The sequence below is a fragment of the Peromyscus maniculatus genome, chromosome 7 (genome assembly GCF_049852395.1).
Source record: "Peromyscus maniculatus bairdii isolate BWxNUB_F1_BW_parent chromosome 7, HU_Pman_BW_mat_3.1, whole genome shotgun sequence".
Classification (NCBI taxonomy): domain Eukaryota; kingdom Metazoa; phylum Chordata; class Mammalia; order Rodentia; family Cricetidae; genus Peromyscus; species Peromyscus maniculatus.
In genome coordinates, this window is record NC_134858.1 from 118,897,930 (window position 1) to 118,922,283 (window position 24,354).

The 24,354-nt window shown below is 51.9% G+C and overlaps 1 protein-coding gene across 12 annotated transcripts in view; it reads right to left on the reverse strand.

Moving 5' to 3' along the window:
* Ulk4 (unc-51 like kinase 4) overlaps positions 1-24,354 on the reverse strand; it is a 307,398-nt gene that overhangs the window by 96,655 nt on the left and 186,389 nt on the right. For all 12 annotated transcript variants that reach the window (XM_076577412.1, XM_076577414.1, XM_076577409.1 and 9 more), the window contains 2 exons: positions 15,625-15,791; positions 6,999-7,097 (listed from right to left, as the gene is read on the reverse strand). In XM_076577412.1, coding sequence (XP_076433527.1) covers positions 6,999-7,097; positions 15,625-15,791 — 266 coding nt within the window. The remainder of the gene's footprint in view (positions 1-6,998; positions 7,098-15,624; positions 15,792-24,354) is intronic.

Genomic DNA, 24,354 nt, shown 5'->3' on the forward strand with positions numbered 1-24,354 from the left:
CCGAAAGGTTTTATAACTAGCAACAGTTTCTGGGAAAGAGGAGAGCTCCTTCAGTGGAGTTGTCCACATGTTGGGCAGAGCTATAGGAATCCAGCTCTCTTGGGCTGTCACCCATGCCGGCCTGGGCTGTAGAAACTCACTCACTGGTTCCCTGAGCTAGATTCGGGGGGAGTCACCTCTTTGGCCTGTCCTCGATGTCCTGTCTGGGGTAAACAGACACTTGTTCATGTCTCCCCAGGAAGTCACAAAACACAAAGCATTACTACTTAGAAGTAGGCTTTGAGGGATTGATGAGGCTGCTGCCCTGTGGGTCATCCATGGCCAAGCAGCATTCTCTGGGGGAACTGCTGTCAGGATCCTTTGTGTCCCATCAGTAAATTTATTTTCTTTGTGTGTGTGTGTGTGTGTGTGTGTGTGTGTGTGTGTTTGGTTGGTTGTTTTTCAAGCTTAGATCAGGGCACCCCAACCAAGAACAAACTGCTGTTAAAAACCTACATTGCAACCACATCAAGAAAAATGTCCAAAGAGTAATGGGAGGGAGCACACCTGGAGTTCTGGAAACTTCCTTCCTAAAGCTACCCAAGTCTACACACCAACCGCCACCTTCTGGGTCTCTCCTTGTAGAAGAGGGTGGCAGTGTGTGGCATCTACTTTGACGGGACTGAGCACACTGAGGATGGTATGGCCACAGACAAAGGCATCCATATCCAATGCCCAGGGCCTCCGTACTCACCAGAGCTGCCGGGATAGAGGGTTGTGTTTTGTTTGTTTCTACAGACTGCAGGTACAGTAATCTTCTAGAAGTGTGCAAGTCCCTGGTCAGAGCTGTTGTGTGCTTTCTGTTCAGTCAGATGTAGGGTACAGGCAGTTTCAGAAATATAAAGACAGTGTAGACCTCATGCCAAGGAGAGAGCAGGCCCTAGAGAGAGGGTGATTTTGTGCCGGTGAGGTGAGTGGCTGCCATAAGTCCCCACTGCCTCCCTTCTGAGGAGACAGCTCAGCAGGGACAGGGGGAGGAATGTACAACTAGGTGAACAGACTTGGCTCCTTCTCAGTCTCAGTGTGAAGGTTTACTGTATTAGCCTTCCTTTCCTAGGCAATTTGTATTGAATCTCCATCCTAGGCCCTGAGACGGAGCAGAGAGATACGGCCTGCCAGAACAGGGCTAGCCATCCAGCAAAAGAGGCAGAGAAACCAATGTTCTCACACTATGGATACCATGTGAGGCTTGGGAAAACCTCTGATGCTGTGAACTATGTGCAGAGTGCTGCATACTACTAATGAGACCAGGCATGTTCATGCAAAGAGAACATGGAGTTGTGAACTGTCACAGCAGACCAAGCATTGATGCCTTATATGGACCTTTCACTGGGACTCTCCTACACTGTGTCCATGAGTAACCATAGGCTGGGACTTCCCAGAAAGCAACGGTACATGCATTTTAAGTTGCAGTTCCAAGGGTTGCCTGGGTAGAAGCACTGGAATAGCACAGCTGATCTGGTAACTGAGAAGATGATAGTGAGCGGGAGGGCAGAATATACAGGGTGGATGCACTGGACAAGTGCTGACTCTAAACCCAGATGGAGCCAGAGAGTGGGCAATTCAACCACACCACTCAGAATAATTTCCCAGGGGCCCCCAGAGAAGGGCAATGGCAGCCTGTGACATTCAGTTGTTACAGCTCAGCATGTAGTGCTGTGTCACCGGGATCTCCCAGGAGGGATGTGAACAGCAGTGTTTGGGGTGTTGACAGCCAGGTAACTTACTGTAATGTACTGCTCTCACTGCTCTAAATTATGCCTAATTTACATATTAAACTTGATCGCAGGAATGTATGTACAGAAAAAACCCATGATGCAGAAGCTTATGACTTACAACAGAATTATGTCTAGAGCAGTGGTTCTCAGCCTTCCTGATGCTGCCACCCTTTAATACAGTTCATCATGCTGTGGTGACCCCCCAAATGTAAAATGATTTTCACTGTACTTCATAACTGTAATTTTGCTACTGTTATGAATTGTAATGTAAATATCTATGTTTTCCAGTGGTCCAAGGTGACCCCTGTAAAAGGTTGAGAACTGCTATTCTAGCTAAAACCATAGTATATTGAAAATGGAAGTTAAAATACATTTAACATGCTTCATCCACCAAACATCATAGCTCACAATGCAACGCACTGTGTGGGTTGTTTTATCACATGATGGGAGGGTGAAAGCAGCTGGGGCTCGCTGCCATGGCAACACAAAAGGAAACTACCCTACTGTCTGTCATGTCCCCAGGGAGAGAGCCATCTAAAATCCACACACCACTGTACAGCTGATGAGTCATGGCTGGAGCCACAGTCAGGAGGAAACCAGTGAGCTTTTGAGTTCATGCAGGGTTTCAAGCATTCCCAAGGGTCCTAGACACACACCAAAAGCAAGAACGCATCGCTTTGTTCCTGACTCTGGGTTGAGTGACTTTAGTCTCTTCAGGATGTACTTCCTTTCCCTGGGCCACATTTGCAGAGAGCCCCAAAACTACCACGTTTACCCTCCCGTCTCTAGGCCAATGGTCCAGAAGCCATCCAAGCTGAACTAAAACCCCAAGTCCATTTACTCTCCCCGGGTACAATCCCGGTGCCTTCTCCTGGAGGCGATTACATTTTTAAACAGCCATTGTGAAATTTATCTTACTCGGTACATGAGGTGCTCGGTAGCTTTATTGCTACTTTTCTTCCCTTTATGCAAAGCTATAAATGTGTGTTAATCTTCCCCAAGAAGATGCAGGACAACACCCTTGTCACCGGCCATTGCTGAAGCCGAAGGCTCCATGAGAAGCCGTGTGCACACACGGCAGCTCACGTGCGTTAGGCAAATGCCCACCAATCCACTAGAGCCTCGGGCTGGCAGCCCGCATCCCGGGAGCTGGGACCCTCTGGGGACAGTCCCGGCACAGGCCCAGGCACCAGGAGGCATCAGCCGCTACAGCAGTCCATGAGAGGAGGTGTCCGGGGAGCTGCGTGTGAACACAGGAGAGCTAAGACGTCACTGCGGTGTCCGTCCAGAAGAAAGTCTGTGAGAGCAGAGGTGACAAGGGAGGCCGGGGAGAACTATAACCCAGACTATAAGGGAGACACCGCCCGTGACGCTGCGGGGCTGACAAAAGCAGGAGCGTTCCAGGGGGAGGCAGTCCAACAAAACAAATAAGCACAAGATGAGCAAAATTCAGACGATGACACACGTGACAACGTGAGACGATGACACAGTTAGGATGGAAGTCAAGTTGTTCCTGACGCAGCGTCACTGAGCTGGGTACCATCACCTGCTCCTCCTGTCCGTCCTCCAAGGCCTCAGAGACTGAGTCCCTCCCCCAGATCACAGGCTGGGCGGCCCCACCTCTTGCCATTTCCAGCCTTGAGCCACACATGACTCCAACCAGTAAGGAACCCTGCGTCACGTTAGCCAGTGACTTGTCACCTCTTCCTTGTACAAGCTCGATGGAAATGAAATGCCCGGCCGCTGGCCAGCCTGGGCAGACAGCAGCTGTGTTAAGTGGTCCAATGTAACATATAAAGGATCTTGAGACGAAAGGGTGCTTTCTGTGGGAGGAGGGGCCATCCTCGGAGCTTTCCGGAGCTTTCCGGAGCTTTCCGGAGCTTTCCGGAGCTTTCCGGAGGCCTGGGGTGGTAGAGGGTGGAGATGCAGGGGATGAGAGCTGACAGGCGAGGCTGCAGGCAGCGCAGGTGTGCTGGGCAGGGCGGCCACATCTGCCTACTTCAAAGATCCACCTGGCGACGGACTTACAGGAGAGATCAGCTCAGCACATGAAACATGGGGTGGTCTTCTGCATCATGCTCAAGGCCTTTCAAGTCCGGGTCTGCTCTGCTCCAGAGCGAGATGTTTCATGGCAGCCTGTCTGTTTTAGGCTTGATCACTCCGGAGGGGGTGGGACTGCCTGCCCTCCCCCCCTGAGAATGCCAGCAGTGTTGGGAGGTCCCCGCAGCTCTGGCGAACAGCCACAGTGTGAGGCTGCAGCCCACACTTTGAAGGTATCTCTTAATCATTTATATTTCCTACTTACCTCTGCTAAGGAACTGGATATGACTTCACAGCAGGAATGTAAGACAACCTTTCAATATTCCTAAACAAAATGCTTTGTGAGGTTGGCAAGCACCTTTTCCATGGATGTGTTTGTCACTGTCCTTGGGCCAGAATGTGCACAGCCTCCCCTCTGCACTTCTGAGGCCAAGAACCTCAGCTGTGGAGGCTGTGTTTGCCGTCAGACCTGTCCTCTTGTCATGGAAACCCCTCACACTTAAAACAATGCCAGAAAACATTCTAACCGACATCCTTCCAGTCTATTTCTGAACGTGACGAGTTTAGGGTTTCATGGGTTCAAAGCTAATCCAGAGGACAAAGAGGACTTTGGTGAGGAGCATGTGGGTGTTGAGAACAGACATTTAAGCTCTGAAGTTTTGTTTCTAGATTTGACAGCTCCAGGGGGTCTTCTCTGTCAAGTAAAGGAGGGCCCCACATCACAGAAAAGGGGGGATTAAGTAAGATCCGTGCTAAAGCAGAGAGAAACCTCGCTGTTCTCAGCACTGGCCAGACCTCATGGTGCTCACAGAGCCAAGTCCAGCTGACTGAGCGCCCACGGCCTCCTCATGAACTAATTACCATTGGTGGAATCAACCAATAGGGTCACATACTGCTAAGTGCGTCCCCCTCCCCCTGCTGGTAAGGGCAGGGCGAGGTTAAGCCCAGGCCCACGGACACAGTGCCATACACAGTGTCTTTCCTCATTACTGTAGCAACTTAACCAGCTCACATGCGCCCACATCACACTCTCTGTATTCCTTCTGCCATTTGTAATTTATGACATAAACCCACCGGCAACTCTTCCTTCTTCTGGCCGAACCTTTAGAGTTGTTTTTGGCTGTCCATTTATTTGGGTGTGTCTGAGTGATAAAACAAGATCTCATTTTGGGACACAAGGTATCCTGGAACTTACTACACAGCCCAGGCTGGAGTGTAAGTTCATGCCAATCTTCCCGCCTCAGCCTCCGGAGTCCTGGGATTACTGGCAACCACGTGTAGCCACACCTTTACTTCCTGGATGCAATCAAACCTATACCATTATTTGCCCCAAAACTGCATTTTTGATCCTGAAGCCACAGGGCAGTAAACACCAAACATCAGCTATCCTGACCTGACCAGTGAGCAGCCAGCCTCAGTCCTGACCTGACCAGTGAGCGGCCAGCCTCAGTCCTGATCTGACCAGTGAGCTGCCAACCTCATCCTGACCTGACCAGTGAGCGGCCAGCCTCAGTCCTGACCTGACCAGTGAGCGGCCAGCCTCAGTCCTGATCTGACCAGTGAGCGGCCAGCCTCAGTCCTGACCTCACCAGTGAGCTGCCAGCCTCAGTCCTGACCTGACCAATGGGCTGCCAGCCTCAGTCCCGACCTGACCAATGAGCTGTCAGCCTCAGTCCCGACCTGACCAATGGGCTGCCAGCCTCAGTCCCGACCTGACCAATGGGCTGCCAGCCTCAGTCCCGACCTGACCAATGGGCTGTCAGCCTCAGTCCCGACCTGACCAATGGGCGGCCAGCCTCAATCCCGACCTGACCAATGGGCTGTCAGCCTCAGTCCTGACCTGACCAATGAGCTGCCAGTCTCAGTCCTGACCTCACCAGTGAGCGGCCAGCCTCAGTCCCGACCTGACCAATGGGCTGTCAGTCTCAGTCCCGACCTCACCAGTGAGCTGCCAGCCTCAGTCCCGACCTCACCAGTGAGCGGCCAGCCTCAGTCCCGACCTGACCAATGGGCTGCCAGCCTCAGTCCTGACCTGACCAATGGGCTGCCAGCCTCAGTCCCGACCTGACCAATGGGCTGCCAGCCTCAGTCCCGACCTGACCAATGGGCTGCCAGCCTCAGTCCCGACCTCACCAGTGAGCGGCCAGCCTCACAGAGGCAGGGGTCTGTGCATCTGGTTCTGGAGGCACAAACAGGCCTTGATTTCATGGTTCTTCCTGGGGCTTTTTGCTTTTTATGAGGTTTATAGAATTTCACCAGTGGACCTCCAGCTGTCTAAGGGGGAGTCACCTGTCTCCATGTTTGGGTTCTCCTTCCTTTTGGTTGAAACCATTTCACCTAGAAATTTAGCGGCCTTGTGTAATCCTGCTTGTTTTCATCCCTGCTCGGTCATGGTTTGGGGGGACTGTGTCTGCACCTCTCTAACTCTGTGGTGTCCTGTACAACTCAGAAATCTCTCCTGGAAGGGGCTGGGTGCTCAAAAGATGTGCCCTTCCTTACTGGAGTTCATTGCATTTTTATCACACTTTCATTAAGAAAGTAATGAGATTTGATTCTGCCTTATTTATTTATTTATTCTGTCTATGCATGTATGTATGTGTGTGTATGTATATATGCATGCATCTATCATCTATCTATCTATCTATCTATCTATCTATCTATCTATCTATCTATCTATCTACCTACCTACCTACCTACCTACCTATCTATGTACCCATCTATCCTATTTCAGACAGGGTCTCACTGTGTAGTTCTGGATGACCTCACACACACTGTGATACATTTCCTTCTCAGGAGCTCATGTAACATATGTGTACCATCTAGCCTGAACATTAAATATTATCTTAATGAATGAAAAGCCACCTGGTTTTAAAAATCAAGTATAAAATTAGTATTTTTTAAAGAATAAATGGCCTTCTGGAAGCTCCTTTGGTTTTCGTTGGGTATTTTGAGACAGGGTTTCTCTGTGTAGCTTCGGTTCCTGTCCTGGATCTCACCCTGTAGACCAGGCTGGCCTCGAACTCACAGAGACCCGCCTGGCTCTGCCTCCCGAGTGCTGGGATTAAAGGCGTGCGCCACCACCGCCCGGCCACTGGTTTTAGTTTTGAAGGGAATTAAAATGACAGGAACTCAGGCATTCTTGAAATTCAGATAAAATCACTCAGTCTCAGCATTCCTGAAAAAGCGCGCAGGCTCCCTCACCAGCGGGATGAGCAGGCTGACGAGGTCCGTGAGCGGTTTGCTGAGCAGCAGCAGGTTCTCTGCAGCCTGTGTGTCCCCTCTCGAGCCTGACTTCTGGGCCTGGAACGAAAGGGAAAGAAATGCAAGTGGTCACTGGAGCCTGGCAGTGAGAGGCGGTGGACGCGGACAGCCGAGGAGGGGCTGAGGAGTGCTGCTGTCTCTCCATCTGCTGGAAGGATTTCATGACTAGGTGACGAGAGGGCAGGCCTGGAGGGGGCAGACCTGGATGGAGGGGGCAGACCTGGAGGGGGCAGACCTGGATGGAGGGGGCAGACCTGGAGGGGGCAGACCTGGATAGAGGGGGCAGACCTGGATAGAGGGGGCAGACCTGGATAGAGGGGGCAGACCTGGATGGAGGGGGCAGACCTGGAGGGGGCAGACCTGGAGGGGGCAGACCTGGAGGGGGCAGACCTGGATGGAGGGGGCAGGCCTGGAGGGGGCAGGCCTGGATGGAGGGATCAGACCTGGAGGGGGCAGGCCTGGATGGAGGGGGCAGACCTGGATGGAGGGGGCAGACCTGGAGGGGGCAGACCTGGATGGAGGGGGCAGACCTGGATGGAGGGGGCAGACCTGGATGGAGGGGCAGACCTGGATGGAGGGGGCAGACCTGGATGGAGGGGGCAGACCTGGATGGAGGGGGCAGACCTGGAGGGGGCAGGCCTGGATGGAGGGGGCAGACCTGGATGGAGGGGGCAGACCTGTGTGGAGGAGGCAGACCTGGAGGGGGCAGGCCTGGATGGAGGGGGCAGACCTGGAGGGGGCAGGCCTGGAGGGGGCAGACCTGGATGGAGGGGGCAGGCCTGGATGGAGGGGGCAGACCTGGATGGAGGGGCAGACCTGGAGGGGGCAGACCTGGATGGAGGGGGCAGGCCTGGATGGAGGGGGCAGACCTGGATGGAGGGGGCAGACCCTTCCTGCAACACCTGTCCCATCTGGGTGATGGCCAGAGAGACGGCTCAGTGGGTTAGAGAGCTTGTTATGTAAACACAAGGGACCTAAATTTAGATCCCAGCACCCACATGAAAAGCCAGACATGGCTGTGGGGGAGGAGGCAGGAGGCTCCCTGAGGCTTGGTGGCCTCCATCTTAGCTTCAGGTTTAAAGGAAGGAAGCAGACAGTAAAGGAGCAGGACACCTGGCCTTCACCTCTGGCCTGTGAGTGCACCTGAGTGCATGCACGCCCCACACCAGACACAAGGACATGGTACTTGTACACACGTGCACGCGCACACACACACACACACACACACACACACATACACACACACACACACCCCAAAACACTGGAGGCGGGAGCAAAGGAGACTTTAATCTGGTTTTCTAAAGTCACACAATAAGTAACAAGGCCAAAGGTCAAACCAAGACCATCCAATGCCAGGTCGCACTACTCATCTCTGGGTGCTTCTATGCACACCTGTGACACGCGTGTCTACCCAACCTACATGAACTCTCCACTCCTTGGGACACTGTCTTAGTTCATTTCCTGTTGCTGGGATAAAAATACCCTGACAGAAGCCCCTTAAGGGGAAAGGCTTTATTCTGGCTCAGTGTTCAAGGGTCCCATCTCCAGAGGCAGGGAAGCTGAGAGGGCAGGGGTGTGAAGCAGCTTGCAACATTGTATCCACAATCAGGAAGCCGCCAGCCATGAAAGCACGTGTGCTCAGCTAGCTTCCTTCACTTCCACAGACTAGGATTCCTGCCAGGGAATGTCCTGCCCACAGTCAAGTTTTCTCCGGTCCTGCCCAGCCCCACAGACCCTGCAGCCGCTTATAAAAGAATCACTCAGAAGCTTATATTAATTAAAACTCCTCGGCCATTAGCTCAGGCCTACCACTGAGCTCTTACTCAGCCCATTTCTGTTCATCTGTATGTCACCACGAGTTCTGTGGCTTTACCTGTGTGTCATTACATGCTGCTCCCTGGATGGCAGGCCTGCATCTGCTATGACTCAGCCTTCTCCTTCCCAGAATTCTCCTTGTCTGTTTACCCCGCCTATACTTCCCGCCTGGCTACTGGCCAATCAGCTTTTTATTTATCAACCAATCAGAGCAACATATTCACAGCATACAGAACATCCCACAGCATTCCCACATCAGTCAACACAGCTAATTCCTCCCGGCTATGCCAAGAGGCTTGTTTTCCAGGTGAGTCCAGATCCCAGGAAACTGACAACACCAACCATTAAACATAGACTTGAACTACACTGATCTGAGATCCATCTTCTTCCGTGGGCCTCCACAGGACTAACTGCAATCATCTTACCACAGAGATGAATCGTTTCACATTCAGAACAGATTCTTCGGGCACCTTAGCTTTAGGATGTGCACATTTTTCTCAGGCTGCTTTTAGAACATGACCTTAGCCTGATCTTGCAGTGCAGGCCTCTCTGCCCCAGATCATGAACCTCAGTTCCAAGGTCCTTCCCCAGAAAGCCAAGATTCCCCTGCACTTCAGGCCTGCAAATGAATTTCACCTGCCTGATTGCTTGATTGCTATTACTGGTGCAGAGGTCTTTGCTGAGGATCCAACACCCTCCCAACAGCTTGCACCTTTCCCGGCTGAGGGGAAGAACCGGCAACTGTTGGCTTGCTCTCCTCTGCCCCCTCCCTGCCTGCCTTTCTACGAAAGGCAGTTTTCTCCTGGAGACCTGGACCTCTCAGCATCGTGGCTGTTGATCTCTTGCCCTCCGAGGCACAGGCTGAAGCAGCGTACAGCCTTTGCCCATTAAACATTAACACATCATCCTGGAGCTGGCACTGACGTCTACTGGCAAGGATAAAACAGGTTTGCAAACCAGGATGTGGGCCGCAGCAGGGCTGTGGGGCCAGCACTCCAGTTCTAAGCCTTCTGAACTGGTGGACGAGGCCACAGAACAAGCCCATGTTTGGACACTTGCCCACAAGACACCCAGTGATCCTTCAGACCCTCCAGTGCCTTGGGGGTCGTCAGTAATGCCTAGACCCTGTCTGCAGCGGTCATGTGACTCTCTACAGTGGACAGGGATTCCAGAAAGGGACCTCAACTTTGCATAATTTGGCAGTTTGTAAGAGGAACGCATTAAAAACTTAGCGACACCCTTCACAAAGGACTCACAGAGTCTGTGATGGAATTCCTGTACAGTGAGAGGCCCTTGAATGGATATGGCAGCCCCCAAAGAGGCCCAGACAAGGTGCAGAGGTCCAGGCCTGCCTCACTTCACATCTCAGCACCTCACTCTTTCGGCAGGCCCCCTGACTCCCAGCTCTCGGGCCCCCTGGCCACTCTGGGGCTCCTGTCCCTCCGTGACACAACCACTAACCTCGCCAGGTCCTCCACCTCTGCCTCTGGCCACACTGACTCTTTTCTAAAGACGCTGTCCCTTGCCACTCAGTGTCCTTGACCTGCCCAGGTGTTGTAGTCAAGGCAAGAGAAGACAGAAGCCTGACTGAGGTTTGCAGAGAAGTAAGTACATTGTTAGACACCTGAGGTAGAGTTCTGCATTGCTCAGTGGCAGGCTGGGTGTGGACAATGAGCAAGAGCAAAGTAAGAGTGACTCCTGGGTCCCTGGTTTGTGCATCAGAAAAGGTTGCTGCAGGGGGGCCTGGGTTGCTGCAGGGGGCCTGGGTTGCTGTAGGGGGGCCTGGATTGCTGTAGGGGGGCATGGGTTGCTGCAGGGGGGCATGGGTTGCTGCAGGGGGGCATGGGTTGCTGCAGGGGGGCATGGGTTGCTGCAGGGGGCCTGGGTTGCTGCAGGGGGCCTGGGTTGCTGCAGGGGGCCTGGGTTGCTGTAGGGGGGCCTGGGTTGCTGTAGGGGGGCCTGGGTTGCTGTAGGGGGGCATGGGTTGCTGTAGGGGGCATGAGTTCCTGTAGGGGGACATGGTTTGCTGCAGGGGGGCATGGATTGCTGCAGGGGGGCATGGGTTGCTGCAGGGGGGCATGGGTTGCTGCAGGGGGCATGGGTTGCTGCCGGGGGAGGCCTGCATGGCTTGCAATGGGGGAATGGTCTTGGGAGACATACGGTGAGCTCAACATTAGGCCCCAGGGCATCTGGCCGTCACACAAGCAAACTGCTAGATATATATGAGCGTGGATCTCAGAGAACTCTTGGAGAAATACATACATGATACTTTCTCAACATGGCTCAACTTATGGGCCATATTTAACAGTAAATGGCCATGTGACATGACCTCAGTATAAAACTTCCTAGCACTAACTATAATCCTGTCACTCCAGTGGCACCACTTGAATCTAGTGATGGCATCAGGCACTACACATAGGTCTGCTGATGAGCAGAGGCCCAACAATCTGTGTAGACGGAGAGATACAACAATTCCGTCAGTTCCAATGAGGTCTACCCAGGACGCATCACTAGACTGCGTGTGTGAGGCCCCGGGTTTAAATCCCAGCACCACAAAAGGTTCCACCATTAGTGATGGGACAGTCATGCTAAAACCATTGTGAGCAGACACTTTAGGGCTGAGGATAAAGCCCTGTGGTGGGGCCCTTGCTTCAGATGCTCAGGCCCTAGGGTCACCCCAGCGCTGGGGAGGGGAGGAGGGGAGGAGGGGAGGAGACCATGATGGAAGTGCTCGGTTTAGGGATGGGGAGGCAGAGGGGAGGCAGGGGAGGCTTCAGAGGCACCCTGGGGCAGGGGAAGGGGGTTCAAGGCCCAGATTATCTCCTCTTAAGTCAGAGAGTCACACCACAGGGAACGATGGACCATTGCTGTTTTTAAAAGAAAGGCGAGATTTAACCATGATGATGGCGAAAACGTCACACATACTGGTTCATGGGGCAGAGTCACATGGGAAGACCATGGAGATGAGGAGTTCCACAATGCACCAGACACAGGACAGCCCAGCCACCCGCAGGCTTTGTGAGAGACCACGCACAGCTCAGTGTGTGGACAATACCGTCCTGAGACAACATGGCCCGACTGCCCCACGGTAGGACCCCACGGCGGCAAGCTTTCTACGCCACCTCAGCACTGAGAGACAGAGCCCCGGCTGGATTCAGGAGCCCCCATTATCCATCAGAGTACCCTGACCTTCATCGAATTTCCACCTGTATCAGCATTTGTATATTGACAAGCTTCCCTAACTTAACAACTGGATATTCCCTAAAAACTAACATTCCTTTTTTAAACAAACCAACCATTTTTATCAATTCTTTCAGAATTTTATACAGTGTATTTTGATCGTATTCACCCTTCCCCCAACGTCTCCCAGACCCACTTCCACAATTCCTTAACCACCCAACTTCATGTTCTTGCTCCCTATTGTTTTTTAAATCCACCCAATTTATGCTGTTCAAATACTCTTGGGAGCGGGGCCTGTCCTGAGTAGCGGCTGACTTACCAGGGGCCACCCCTTGAGGAAAACAGACTTTCTCCAAGCAACTACCACCTGCCAATAGCTCCTCAGCAAGGGTGGGGCTCACGTCCACCAGCCACGCTGGGATTGTCTGGCTTGGCTGCACAGGCCTCGTGTGCTGTCTCAGTCACTGAGAGTTTGTTCTGCCCTTTGTGTCTGGACGGCAGTCTTCTTGTATCCATCCCCTGCCTCTGGTTCTTAGACCCAGTATCCCTGAGCCTCGGGGTGGGTATGAAGAGCCTACTACTGTTATTAGTATAAAACGACCCCAGTGACCCTTGTACCCACAGGCCACTGCATCTCTCACCTTCATCAAAGATGCTGTTTCTTAGAGTAATGGCGATGAGCACGCAGACCCACAGCTGGCCAGCTACAGAGACTGCGAGACTGTGGAGTGCTCGGTCCAAATGGACATCTATATCATACCCCATTCTCTCTGGTCTGGCTGCGATTACAAGTGCCTGGTTCTATGCTGGGATCCTAAGGGCAAAACAGAACATCACCCCAGCTATCGGCTTCCCAGGGGTTGGTTTTGTCAGCAAAGGCAGGCCTCCTGCCCACAGGGTGGTAAGTGTTTTTCTTCTTCCTGATGCCCATGATACAAGCAGTGGTTACTGTTAACTTCCCAGGACGTGGACGATGCTTACACATGATGACGGAGTATGCTCTAGTCTCTCTCTAGGTTTCATAGCAAATCTTCACAGAAATTACAGTATCTGCTTCATGGATGAGAAGCCAGTGTGCAGACAGCTGGGCGCATGGCTCAGAGCTGCCCAGGCAAAGGTGGGACGTCTGGGATTGGAACAGACGGCTCTCACCATACCCCTGAGTTCTCTGCGCCTTCCTGCCTCTCACCCCCCAACGCGGGGATGAACTAGGACTGATTCCGAATCGTGGGACCGTTGGGGAGGAACTGGTGAGGATTCTGACTCCTGCTGTCCCTGCTCTCTCACCCACTCACCCCTGCTCCCTCACCCCCTCACCCCTACTCCCTCACCCACTCACCCCTACTCTCCCACCCACTCACCCCTACTCCCTCACCCACTCACCCCTACTCTCTCACCCACTCACCCCTACTCTCCCACCCACTCACCCCTACTCCCTCACCCACTCACCCCTACTCTCTCACCCACTCACCCCTGCTCTCCCTCACCCACTCACCCCTACTCCCTCACCCACTCACCCCTACTCCCTCACCCACTCACCCCTACTCTCTCACCCACTCACCCCTACTCTCTCACCCACTCACCCCTACTCTCTCACCCACTCACCCCTACTCTCCCACCCACTCACCCTTACTCTCCCACCCACTCACCCCTACTCTCTTACCCACTTACCCCTGCTCTCCCTGACCCACTCTCCCCTGCTCTCCCTGACCCACTCACCCCTGCTCTCCCTGACCCACTCACCCCTGCTCTCCCTCACCCACTCACCCCTACTCTCCCTCACCCACTCACCCCTACTCTCCCTCACCCACTCACCCCTACTCTCCCACCCACTCACCCCTACTCTCACCGAGTGTCTCTTCCCCAGGAAGCAAAGCTGCTCATATACCTGACTGAGATCACACCTTGCACTGAGACTCACACCTTGCACCGACACCCTTCACTGCCCCTGTAAAGAAGCTCCTGGCAGACGCAGGCAGGGCCTTGATGGGCACAGCCCCAGTCTGTGCCAGAACAAACTCCCAGGTGTGCAAAGCGTGCAAGGCCGGGGTGGACGGACTTGTTTTTGATGAGGACTCTGCTTCTCTCCCCAGCTCCTTCCTTTAACTCAGCCTCGAGGACACACTTCCCGCAGATGGACACTAGGTACTGGAGATCAAAGTCAGCCGCCACCTCAGAAAGCAGTCCGGCTCACGGTGTGGGGAGGACGGAGAAGGATGGCAGTCAGGGTGCAGTGGGGTCAAAGGCTACGAAAAGCCAGTGAGGCTTGGGGTGGGGGTGGGGGGTGGGAACCTGAAGAGAACCAGGAAACGTTTTGTGCTAAGGAGCTCTGGTTTTTAAAACCCTGAGTGTCTTATCTACCTAATCACCTGGAATTCAAAAGACCAGCAATACCGTCCTGGAGTCTGTCAGCTTCTGATCCTTTAATTTACAGCCTCCGTGGCCTGATCCTCCACAGACGGTGATCATCAGGGCACTCAGAGTGGCTAGAGTTCCTCACAAACCACCACTGTGGGAGCAGCAGTGAGAAGGGCCTTGTCTGAAGAGAGACTCGTGGGGTGGGGCAGGAAAGGGGGTGGGACATGTAGGTGGCATTTCAGCCTCGACCACAGCATCGGCCTCTCTCTGAGCCGAGAGGGACCATCTGATACACGGCTCAGTCATTTCACCAAGATTTTAAACAGGCCAATGATCCGACCTCGCAGGGTGCCATTCTCCTGTTCGAAGTGTCACGTGACTCGGTTGGTGAGTGAGCATCAAATGAAACGGGCCTGGGAGGCACTAGCACACAGCAGTGTCTGTAAAACCACATCTCTCCCTTCCACAGAGCACAGTGCAGAACATGGGTCACATTCATGGTTGACTTATGCTGTCTATGGCTGTGGGACACATTCCAGATCCTCAGACTCATCTCACAGTTCCGAACATTTATCAGTTATAAAGGAAAGCAAGTGAGGGAATTTATGTGGAATATATGCAGAGACAGACAGACAGACACCTGCATAGTTGACCCTCACTGGAGAAGGAAAGATGGGCTCTGGTGTCAATGTCTGCATGCTATCTCACTGTTACTTAATGGGACAGTAACCTCACATTCCTGCCCCCGTGCCTTCCCACCGTGATAGACTATGCCCTTTCTAACTGTGAGCCAAATAAAACCCTCCTTAGACGGCTTTTTAGTCAGGTATTTTGTGATAAGAATGAATAACTACTACAGATTCAGGCACATATGTAACATGTACATATCCATCCAGTCTGTTGTTCCCAGCATGCTCAGCTTCCTGCTGAGGGTGGGCAAAGAGATCTGTCCACTATTGGCCAACCCCTGATGCACCCAAGGCGAAAGCTGCCTTCCCACAGGCCTGGTTTCCCAGGTGATGCCCACTAAGGCTCCCCTGCCTTCCCTTAAGATTCTATGACCCTCTCTGCCTTCCTTGGTCCCGTCCCCACCTCGCATGGCCTGAGTAGACCGCATCTATAACAGACATTCTTTGAGAAAGCAAAGCCAAGCTAGAAGAAGATACCCAGAGGAGACCACAGAGGCAGAACATGCAGGCCCAGGAGGACTTACCTGCAGAGCCTGCCGGACGATGCTGGAGGTGTGCGTCAGCATGCCCAGCAGGATATCAAGCAGTGACGTCAGCAGCATGGCCGCCGGCTCTGTGTTGTTCTTATTGTCACTGTCCAAGCACAGTGTGGCCGTTTCTGTGAACATGTTACAGACGTGACCAACAAGTCCTGACGGCAGAAAAAAAGGAAAAGTTCTGTCATAAGATGATAAAAATAACACACCATGTGACCTGGCAGAGGTGCTGTGACCCGGTGTGGTGTGGACTGGGCACTGGCACTGTTTACTTGGGAAAGCCGCTGAAAATGAAGGTTTCTAAGCCTCAAACCCCCAGGTCTGCTCAGGGTCTAGAATGGGCCAAGGAATCTTTCTTTTCTTTTTTAAGTTCTTTGAGAATTTCATATAACGTGTTTCGGTCATCACCTTCTCCCTGCTCCGCTCTGACCCACCCCCCTTCCTCCTCACCCAGCTTCGTGTCCTTTTGTCTTAACTGATCAAGTCCAATTGTGCTGTTGCCCTACATCCCTGGACACGTGTCCTTCCACTGGAATGTGGTCAGCTTAGCAGGAGCAACCTTCTTAAAACTGACTCCCCTAAGAGCCATCAGTTGCCAATAGTCCCCTAGCTGGGGCGGGGGAGGGCAGGTGACGGGACAGAGGGGACTTTGTGCCCATCTCCCCTCTCCATGCGGAGATGTGGGCTGGCTTGAACTTGCTGTGCACAATGTCATCGGAGAAGCTTCCTTCTGCAGTGGATGCCGGGTAACACAGAGACCCACAAATGGTCCAAGTGCAGAGAATAAGAGCCTGTGGACTGTTCAGCCCAAAGTGGAACATCTGCACCTCACCCCTCCTCCTAAGGCTCAGGGGTCATTGTGGAAGGGGTCGAGGTAGAAAGGCTGCAAGAGCCTGAGGTAGTGGCTGAGTTCAAGGCAAGAGTGTCCTCAGGACACAGCAGGGCTGCTGCACACATGAACTCACACCAAGGGACCTCTTAAGGCAAGAGAGCCCCAAACCATACTCTGAAACACACATCCACACCAGCAGGCTTGACTAAAACAGAACATGTTACACACAAGCACCAGAAGTCAGAGTCTCCAGGCCAACCAGTCAGGGACTGGGGTAGACCCAGTAGCCAAATCTCAAGAGGACATGGACAATTGGGTGATTTCCAAGAGAAAACACAGCATTTTTTTTCCTCAGGCGTTTAAACAATGCGATTAATTACAATTTAGAGAAACATCTCCTTCATGAACTGGTGGGTTTGTGCCACTGTGATCTCTGAGCCTCACGTTAGCAACTTTCAGCTGGTGCAAGATGCAAACATTACACATTGTGCTGCTGTGAACACTTACGTTGTTACTGTTACTATATGTAGCGTTATCCTCTAGTTTACAGGACTGAGTCCAAAGCAACAAGAGGAAATGATGTTGCAAACATAAAGGACAAACAGGACAGTGGAAAACAATGCAAAGCAGACCCACGTGTTCTGGATGGCGAATCTTACACACGTGGGAGCATCAGGTAAAGAGCTACGACCACCACATGCCTTAGCACCAGTTCCATTGGACCGACAGTCCACTTGTCCTGAGCCCCAGACCACCAGCCGGGTGGGACCTGGTCAAGTTCAGCCCTGAAGCTTCCAGTCTTCCACAAAGTGTGAAGTGTTGCTTCCAGCAAACACATCAAATTTCTCCAACAAATGAAAAAGTAACATTTTATCACTAAAAGTGATAAAAATTTGGGTAAATTATATCTAAACCATACAGGCTTCAGAGTTTTGGCTTTGTGGTAAAACCAGGTTCAAATGGCACAACTGCCAAGAAGCTTCAACACACACACACACACACACACACACACACACACACACCCTGTAAAGGCATGTGGAAAGCATTCTAGCACTCCCCAGCCATCAGGTTATTATTTTCTATTTTCATTTTTAAATTTTTATGTGTGGGGTATTTTGCCTGTATGTGTGTATGCGCATCATGTGCTTGCAGTGCCCACTGAGGCCAGAAGAGGGCATCATATCCCATGGAACTGCAGTGGTTGTGAGCCACCTCCCAGGTCCTCTGCAAGAGCAGCCAGTGCTCTTAACCACTGAGCCGTGTCTCCAGCCCCAATCATAACAGTTTACTGCTCTATCCCAACATCTTTAAAAGAAACCAAACTTCATTAAGTCAAAGAACCCTGGAATTATTCTGCATTCATTATAACCAACTCATCAAAAAACTCTGAGAATGATTTTGTATTAATTATGAGCAAATCCTCAAGGAGCTCCCCTCACAGCCCATTTCCATGCATTCAGTGTTCTGGGAATATTAATGTGCACGAGCTGCCCCAGCTCCGGTCACAGCGTCCTTATTATATCATGACTTTGTTGTGATCTGCTGGAGTGGAAAGCAGATTCTGGAGCACTGTGGGGACATCTAAGCCTGTGGAAGACACTTCGCCTTTAAGGTCGGAACAGTTCTAAAGTCGAATGTGACCCTGCCTAAACACAGGCTTCCTTCTGGGAGACGTCACATTTGCATCTTGCAAACCTGTGGTCACCTCTCCTGGGGTTCATTAACACCCGCCTCTGTAGGAAGAGGCAGTCAGGAGTGTGGGGAAGTCATTCTTTCCACAGTCAATCATTGCTTTATCACTGAAGCCAGTCCATAGGCTAAGGCAACTCCAACCCCTTTCCTCTTCCCTCCCTCCTCCCGTTCATCCTCCCTCCCCACTCCTTCTTTTCTCTTTTTCTTCCTCCTTTTTTCCTCCCTCTTTCCTCTCCCTCCTCGATTCCCTCTGTCCCGTCCTTCTATGTGGTTTTTGTTTTTTGTTTTTTTGTTTTTTTTTTTTTTGGAAAAAAAAATCTTGTTACATAACCCTGAATAGCCTGGAACTCACCAAATAGACACTGGTGGCCTCAAACAGTGGCTGTGATCCTCCTGCCTCTGCCTCCCAAGAGCTAGGATTCCGGCATGTACCACCACACCCAGCCTAAAACTGCTTCAACAGAATGTGCAGGGTGAACTCAGCGGCCCCTGTCTTGGACCCTGTGCTCTGGTATGAATGGAAACACCAGTGAACTGTGGGTTTCTAAGTCACAGAGCATTCTACTGCTCAGCCTCCCTTCCCTGAGGATAACAAGTACCAGCCACAGCAGCCATGGTGCCACGTAAACACAAGTCCACATTTCACTGAGGTTAAAAGCTTCGGAGCCATCTTGGTCTATCTTCATTCCACACATGTCCTGACCAGAGATGCCCTCATCCTAATCTCTGAAACCTGTGAACTGACTTCATATGGCAACAGGATTCTGCAAACATGATTGAATGAAAGAACAAAGCTTGAGGCAATAACCTGGATGACCCAGGTGGACTCGGTGAGTCCTAAGGTCTCCTGAGACATTGAAGTCATGGGGACTGTGACCTCAGAAGCAAAATGCTGGAATTTGGCAAGCAGGGATCATGGCTAAGAGGGACGGGACTGCCAGAAGCTTTCCAGCTTTCTTTCTCAAGGCATAAAACCAAGTCTCTGGAAGGAATCAAGCCTGCCCAACACTTTGGACTTCTGACCCCCTGCAGCACACAAGAACAATCACCTGTGCTGTTTTATACTCTCCATTTATCATCACAGTTGCTACAACAACTGCAAACAAATATAAGGTGGTGTGTATGGAGAGCCTTCAAGACTCAAGTGCACAAGGCTTGTCCTGCATGCAGCGGTATTCAGACCTGGGCCCTGAGAGGTGACTGAGTCCTGAGGGCTGTGACTATACCAGCCAGTCACAGGTGGATTCATAGCTAAGTGGCTGCACCTTCTACAGGTCCTACAGCTTCCTACAGTGCCCCACGGCTGGAGGCAAAGCCTTCAACACGAGGCTGGGGGGCAACCCAGACCCAAACAACAGCACTGCGTACCTGAGAAGAGGGAGGACGCGCCTTATGAATGGTTGTCTTGGAACCTGGCAGCACGCTACACAAAACATCATTTCCACACAAGCTCAATAACAATGCACACTAACCTCTGATTGTCATTTATAAATCAATGTCCGCCCACACCTAAAGTCAGTCATCGTGATATCCCAGCTCGAGGGAACCGAATCACCCAGTGCCTCTAGGATTCTCACATGTGTCCACTGCGCTCTCACAGCCTCAGCCACAGCTGACACCCCCAGAAAGGGCCATGTGCCCCGGCCCGTGGCAGCTGCTTCCCTGTAACCAACGCAACTGGGATTGCATAGAGGGACACATGGGTGTCCCGTAAGTCCAAAGTCTGAACACAGTGTAGTGTTTAAAAATCAGATCAGGAAAGGGTGGGGAGGGGCTTCACGTGGGTTGTCAAGTCTCTTCGCTCACTCTACTCTGCTTTAGGCTAACTTTTAAAATAAACTTGGGCCCAGCAGTTCAAAGCACACGTGGCTCTTCTAGGAGACCCAAATTCCGCTCTCAGCACCCACATGGTGCCTCACAACCACATGTCACTCTAGCTCCAGGCCCTCTTCTGGCCTCCAAGTGAACTGCACCGCCCCACAGATGTGTAAATTAAAAAAACAAGCTTTAAAAACAAGCCTGCTTTGTTGAAGTTGGATGTTTTCGCCCCTGTAGACAGCAGCCTGTAACCCCACAGCAACTGTCACTTCAATGACATCGTCAGCAACAGCTAATTAACAGGTGCCACTCCAGCTGCTGCAGCAATGTCAGACCCTCCAAGCGAGACACCCAGCGGGAGCACACTCAGCATCTCCAGGGACTTTTGTGTGGTGGGGTTGTTGCTGTTTTGTGGAGAAAATAAATATTATCTAGGGAAAAACTGACAGCCTTAACATGTCAAAGTTCTGGAGACTTTGAAGCTACAATGAAAATCAAGTCAGGTCATGAGGGGACTTCAGCGTGTTCACTTACATCCAAACAGAGCCAGTGAAGACACAGCAGGGACCACAGGGCACGGAAATGAGGACACACGGCTGAAAACAGACGAGCGGGCGGGCATGGTGCTCGCTCTCCTCCATGCCCTGGGCCTCTGATGGCTCCCGATACCTCTAGAACCTCTAGAACCCACCTCCCCACTGCCTGCAGGACACCAGGCTCTGGAACACCCTCCCCCACTCCTCAATGTCCTGGACCCCATCCCCCACCTCAACTCAGAAGCACGCTGCTCACTTGCCTGAGAAACATCTGTCTTCCTTCTGCATGGCACCCACTGCTTGTGCGGCCCTGGCTCCTACTTTACGAACAGGAGCCCAGTCACTGGCACTCCAGTGAGGCCAGAGGCCTGAGCAGTCCAGAAACTCACTGCTGTTCACTAACTAGCCCATTACTGACCAGGGCAATTAGTGGCTCTGTTAGAACAAACCAAAGCCACCTGAAGGGGAACTTGCGAAGGCAGCTCTAGAACTTGCTGAAGTGAGGAAGCCAAATCTCAGGGCAGCCAGAGGCTGGAGGGCCATAAGAGAGGCAGAGAGGCCTGGGGTGCCTTACTGAAGATGGGGGTGCCAGGAAGCTAGAGGACACAGGCACCTTCTTTCTGGCTAGGGACACACACTTTTGGTCCCTGTAGCTGTGGCTGGCCCTGAGGTTGAACTTGAGGCCCTGAGGTTGAACACATAAGTCGGAAAGAAGAAAAAGAGGCGTCTTCTGGCTGCCATTCTGGATTCTATCGGGATGACCAGAACAGGAAGGCAGCAAGTAAGCTGAAAATCTCGAAACAATGACAGTAACTCATCACTGTTTACGGAACGTGAATCTCGGGGAAATGTCTATCACCAGTCAGAGCATAAAGCTTCCCACACAACCAGAAAACCCCCTTCATGGCCTAGTGACATCGAATCCAAAACAGTGGCTCAGGGATGCATTTGAGGAGAAACAGAACAATGTAAAGAAATACGAAATACACAGCAAAAAGCCAAACGAGGCTTGAATAGATGAAATGGCAGGTGAACTCCAGTGGAAAGTGGATAAACTCAGGCCCGAACGCCCAGGGAATCACCACGGGGCTCAGAATCTCACTGGAGGTTTCGAGACTTTAGCAAACAAGCTTCAAGGTTTGCTTGAGACATAAGTAGAAAATGATAGCCAGGCGGGTTCTGAAGAGGCTGAGTCTCTACCCAGGAAACATTTCCACAGACACGAACTCAAATGCTGGGATTCCAACACAGCAATGGAAAGGTCCGCAGGGGACAGAGTCCAGACAGACGTCAGAGGAGCCTGGCAGTCAAAGGTGAGCTAGTAGGTGAGCTAGTACGTGAGCAAGGAAGTGAGCAGATGGCTTTAAAAAAAAAAAAAATCTCACTTTAGAGGTAAGCCTCCAGCTCACGTAACTCACAGAAACAATCCAACCCGACAGAAGCCTTCGACAGAGGAGACCAAGCCCTCATGGGGCGTGGGGGGGTGGGGGAGTGGGGAGGAGGTCATCAGCAAGGGCAAGAAAACAGGATGGATTTGACAATGAAGGTCAGCAGACTACAGTTCAAGGTGTGCGGAGAGTAATTCAAGGGTATGCAAAGTGTGCTTGTGTCCCCCAAACATCAGAGCGTGAACAGTCGGGACACTCGTAAGTAAAGGACAGAAACACAAATGACGGTTCCTGGAAAGTGCTCAAGGAACAAGTAGAGAAGCTGGAAAACAAAGCCAGGCAGCGGTGGTGCACGCCTTTGATCCCAGCACTCGGGAGGCAGAAGCAGGCGGATTGATGTGAGTTCGAGACCAGCCTGGTCTACAGAGCCAGATCCAGGACAGTCAAAGCTACACAGAGAAACCCTGTCTCAGAAAAAAAAAATGAAAACAATAAAACTCAGACTGAGAGACACATCTCTGGCACCCAATATGGAGAAAACAGCAGAAGACAATGTACCAAGAATTGTCCCCCTGCCTTTTCAGTGACCACCTGTTAGGCACAGCGTGTGACTTTTACAAGTCACGTCAAGGGCCCCTGGGCCACGCATGGCATCCCTGCACAGACGTGACCTGCTCCGGCCAGACAGTCCTTATTTCCACCAAGCTGAGAGAGCCAGCTTCTGAGAAAGCTGAAGAAAGCTGGCTCAGTCCTAGATTCTCCCTCACACCTCAGGCTGCTGGGTAAGTAAGCTCTCCACAGGTGGATATATAGTGTGGGTCACCTCTCAGGGAGGGAGGCTCATTTTTACCTTCATGTACTTCTGCATTATTTAAATTTTTATAATGAATATGCATTGCTTGGGTGATCAGAAAAAATACAGATATTTTACATCTTTCAAAAAAAATCAAAAGGAATGATTGACAGAACTTGAAGCATTTTTTATAACTGGGGCTGGAAGCTTAATTAGCTCACTGTAAGGCTTTGGTTTGAGCTCTCAAAAGGAAGAGGAATTCTCCCTACCTGCTCACACTTTCCCCTGGCTTGTCCCAGTTTTAAGGAAAGTTTCAGAGTTGCACTGAAATTCATATCCTGAAAGGCAGATGCAGGGTAAGTGCTGCCTGGCTGTCTGAAAGACACCACAGGGCCGGCTTCCTGGTCCAGCTGGAGAAGATGGAGTTGCAAGATGGCCCCTCCCCCCCCATCCTTCCTGGGCCCTCTGAGTGGGAGGGGCCCCATCCCCTCCCCCCACAGCTCATGCCATCTCAGTTTGCTCTGCTCTGCCTCCTGCAACCTCTCCCCTCCCGTGGGATCCCACTACCGTGAGTCAGCTTCATGCCCATCTCTTCTGCTAAACACACTTTTGGTACCTACAAGCACCATGTTGGCCCGGGGGTGTGAGTCAATGGTGGGACTTTTCCAGCATGAAAAAGGCTCTGGGTTTGATGCTTAGCAGCCCATCTCAGGAAAGAAAAAACCCACCACCCTCTCCACTTCCGACCCAGTGCACAGTCTGTTCCCCTTTACACTCCCCCCCCTCCAGTCTAGGCTGCATTTTCCCAAAGACGCTTTGCTGGCGGGCCCTCTACGAGCATCCTCTCCACTTGCCTACGCTCCGCTGCCTGGCTGGGCTTTCAGATGCTCAGTACTAGTCAGCTTGGAACCATCCTCAATTGGAAGCAAAGAGATAACAATGGGGACTTCTGAAGACGGGGTGCATTTAGTGGCAGTGATGACCTTAGTTATGACTTGACACACTTGTCCTGGTGCATCATGGTCATTTAAGAGGAGCTCCTCTGATCATAGAACCAACAGCTCAATGGGTCAAAGGACCACGTGACCCCCACTCCTGGTACAATGTTGCATTCACCACCACAGCACAGCACCTCTACAGCTGCCATAGCCTGGGCATCGTGCCAACCATTACTTGAGAATGAGCCCAGCCCCACATTCACCTCTCTCCACACTCCAGCTTCTACTTGCTGTGCACCTCCAGCCTCAGTGCACAACCACTGCCTTCCAAGGTCATCCATCACACCAAGGTACCCTGTTCCCACTGCCCTGTGCAGGGGTACTGCCCTACACCATCACAGCCTTGGCTCCCCTCAACCCACCCCTCTGCACTCAACACTCTCCCCTCAAGAGCGTCTGTGTACATTTTCCAAGTCCGCAACACCATACTCTCAGACAAGGCATCTCTTCCCAGCTGGACTGCAAGCTCCTCACAGAAAGGATAGCTAACGAAGGAACACACCTTCAAAATGGAGAGCATGTATTTAAACTGAGTAAGGTCCTTTCTGAGCTCTACAATGAAGACCATGGCATTGGAACACAGAAAGTATTCAGTTGGCAGGTTTTGGGATTAACCAATCATCAAGGAAGTTGAGGCACAGTGACTGTGCTTTAGGGTATG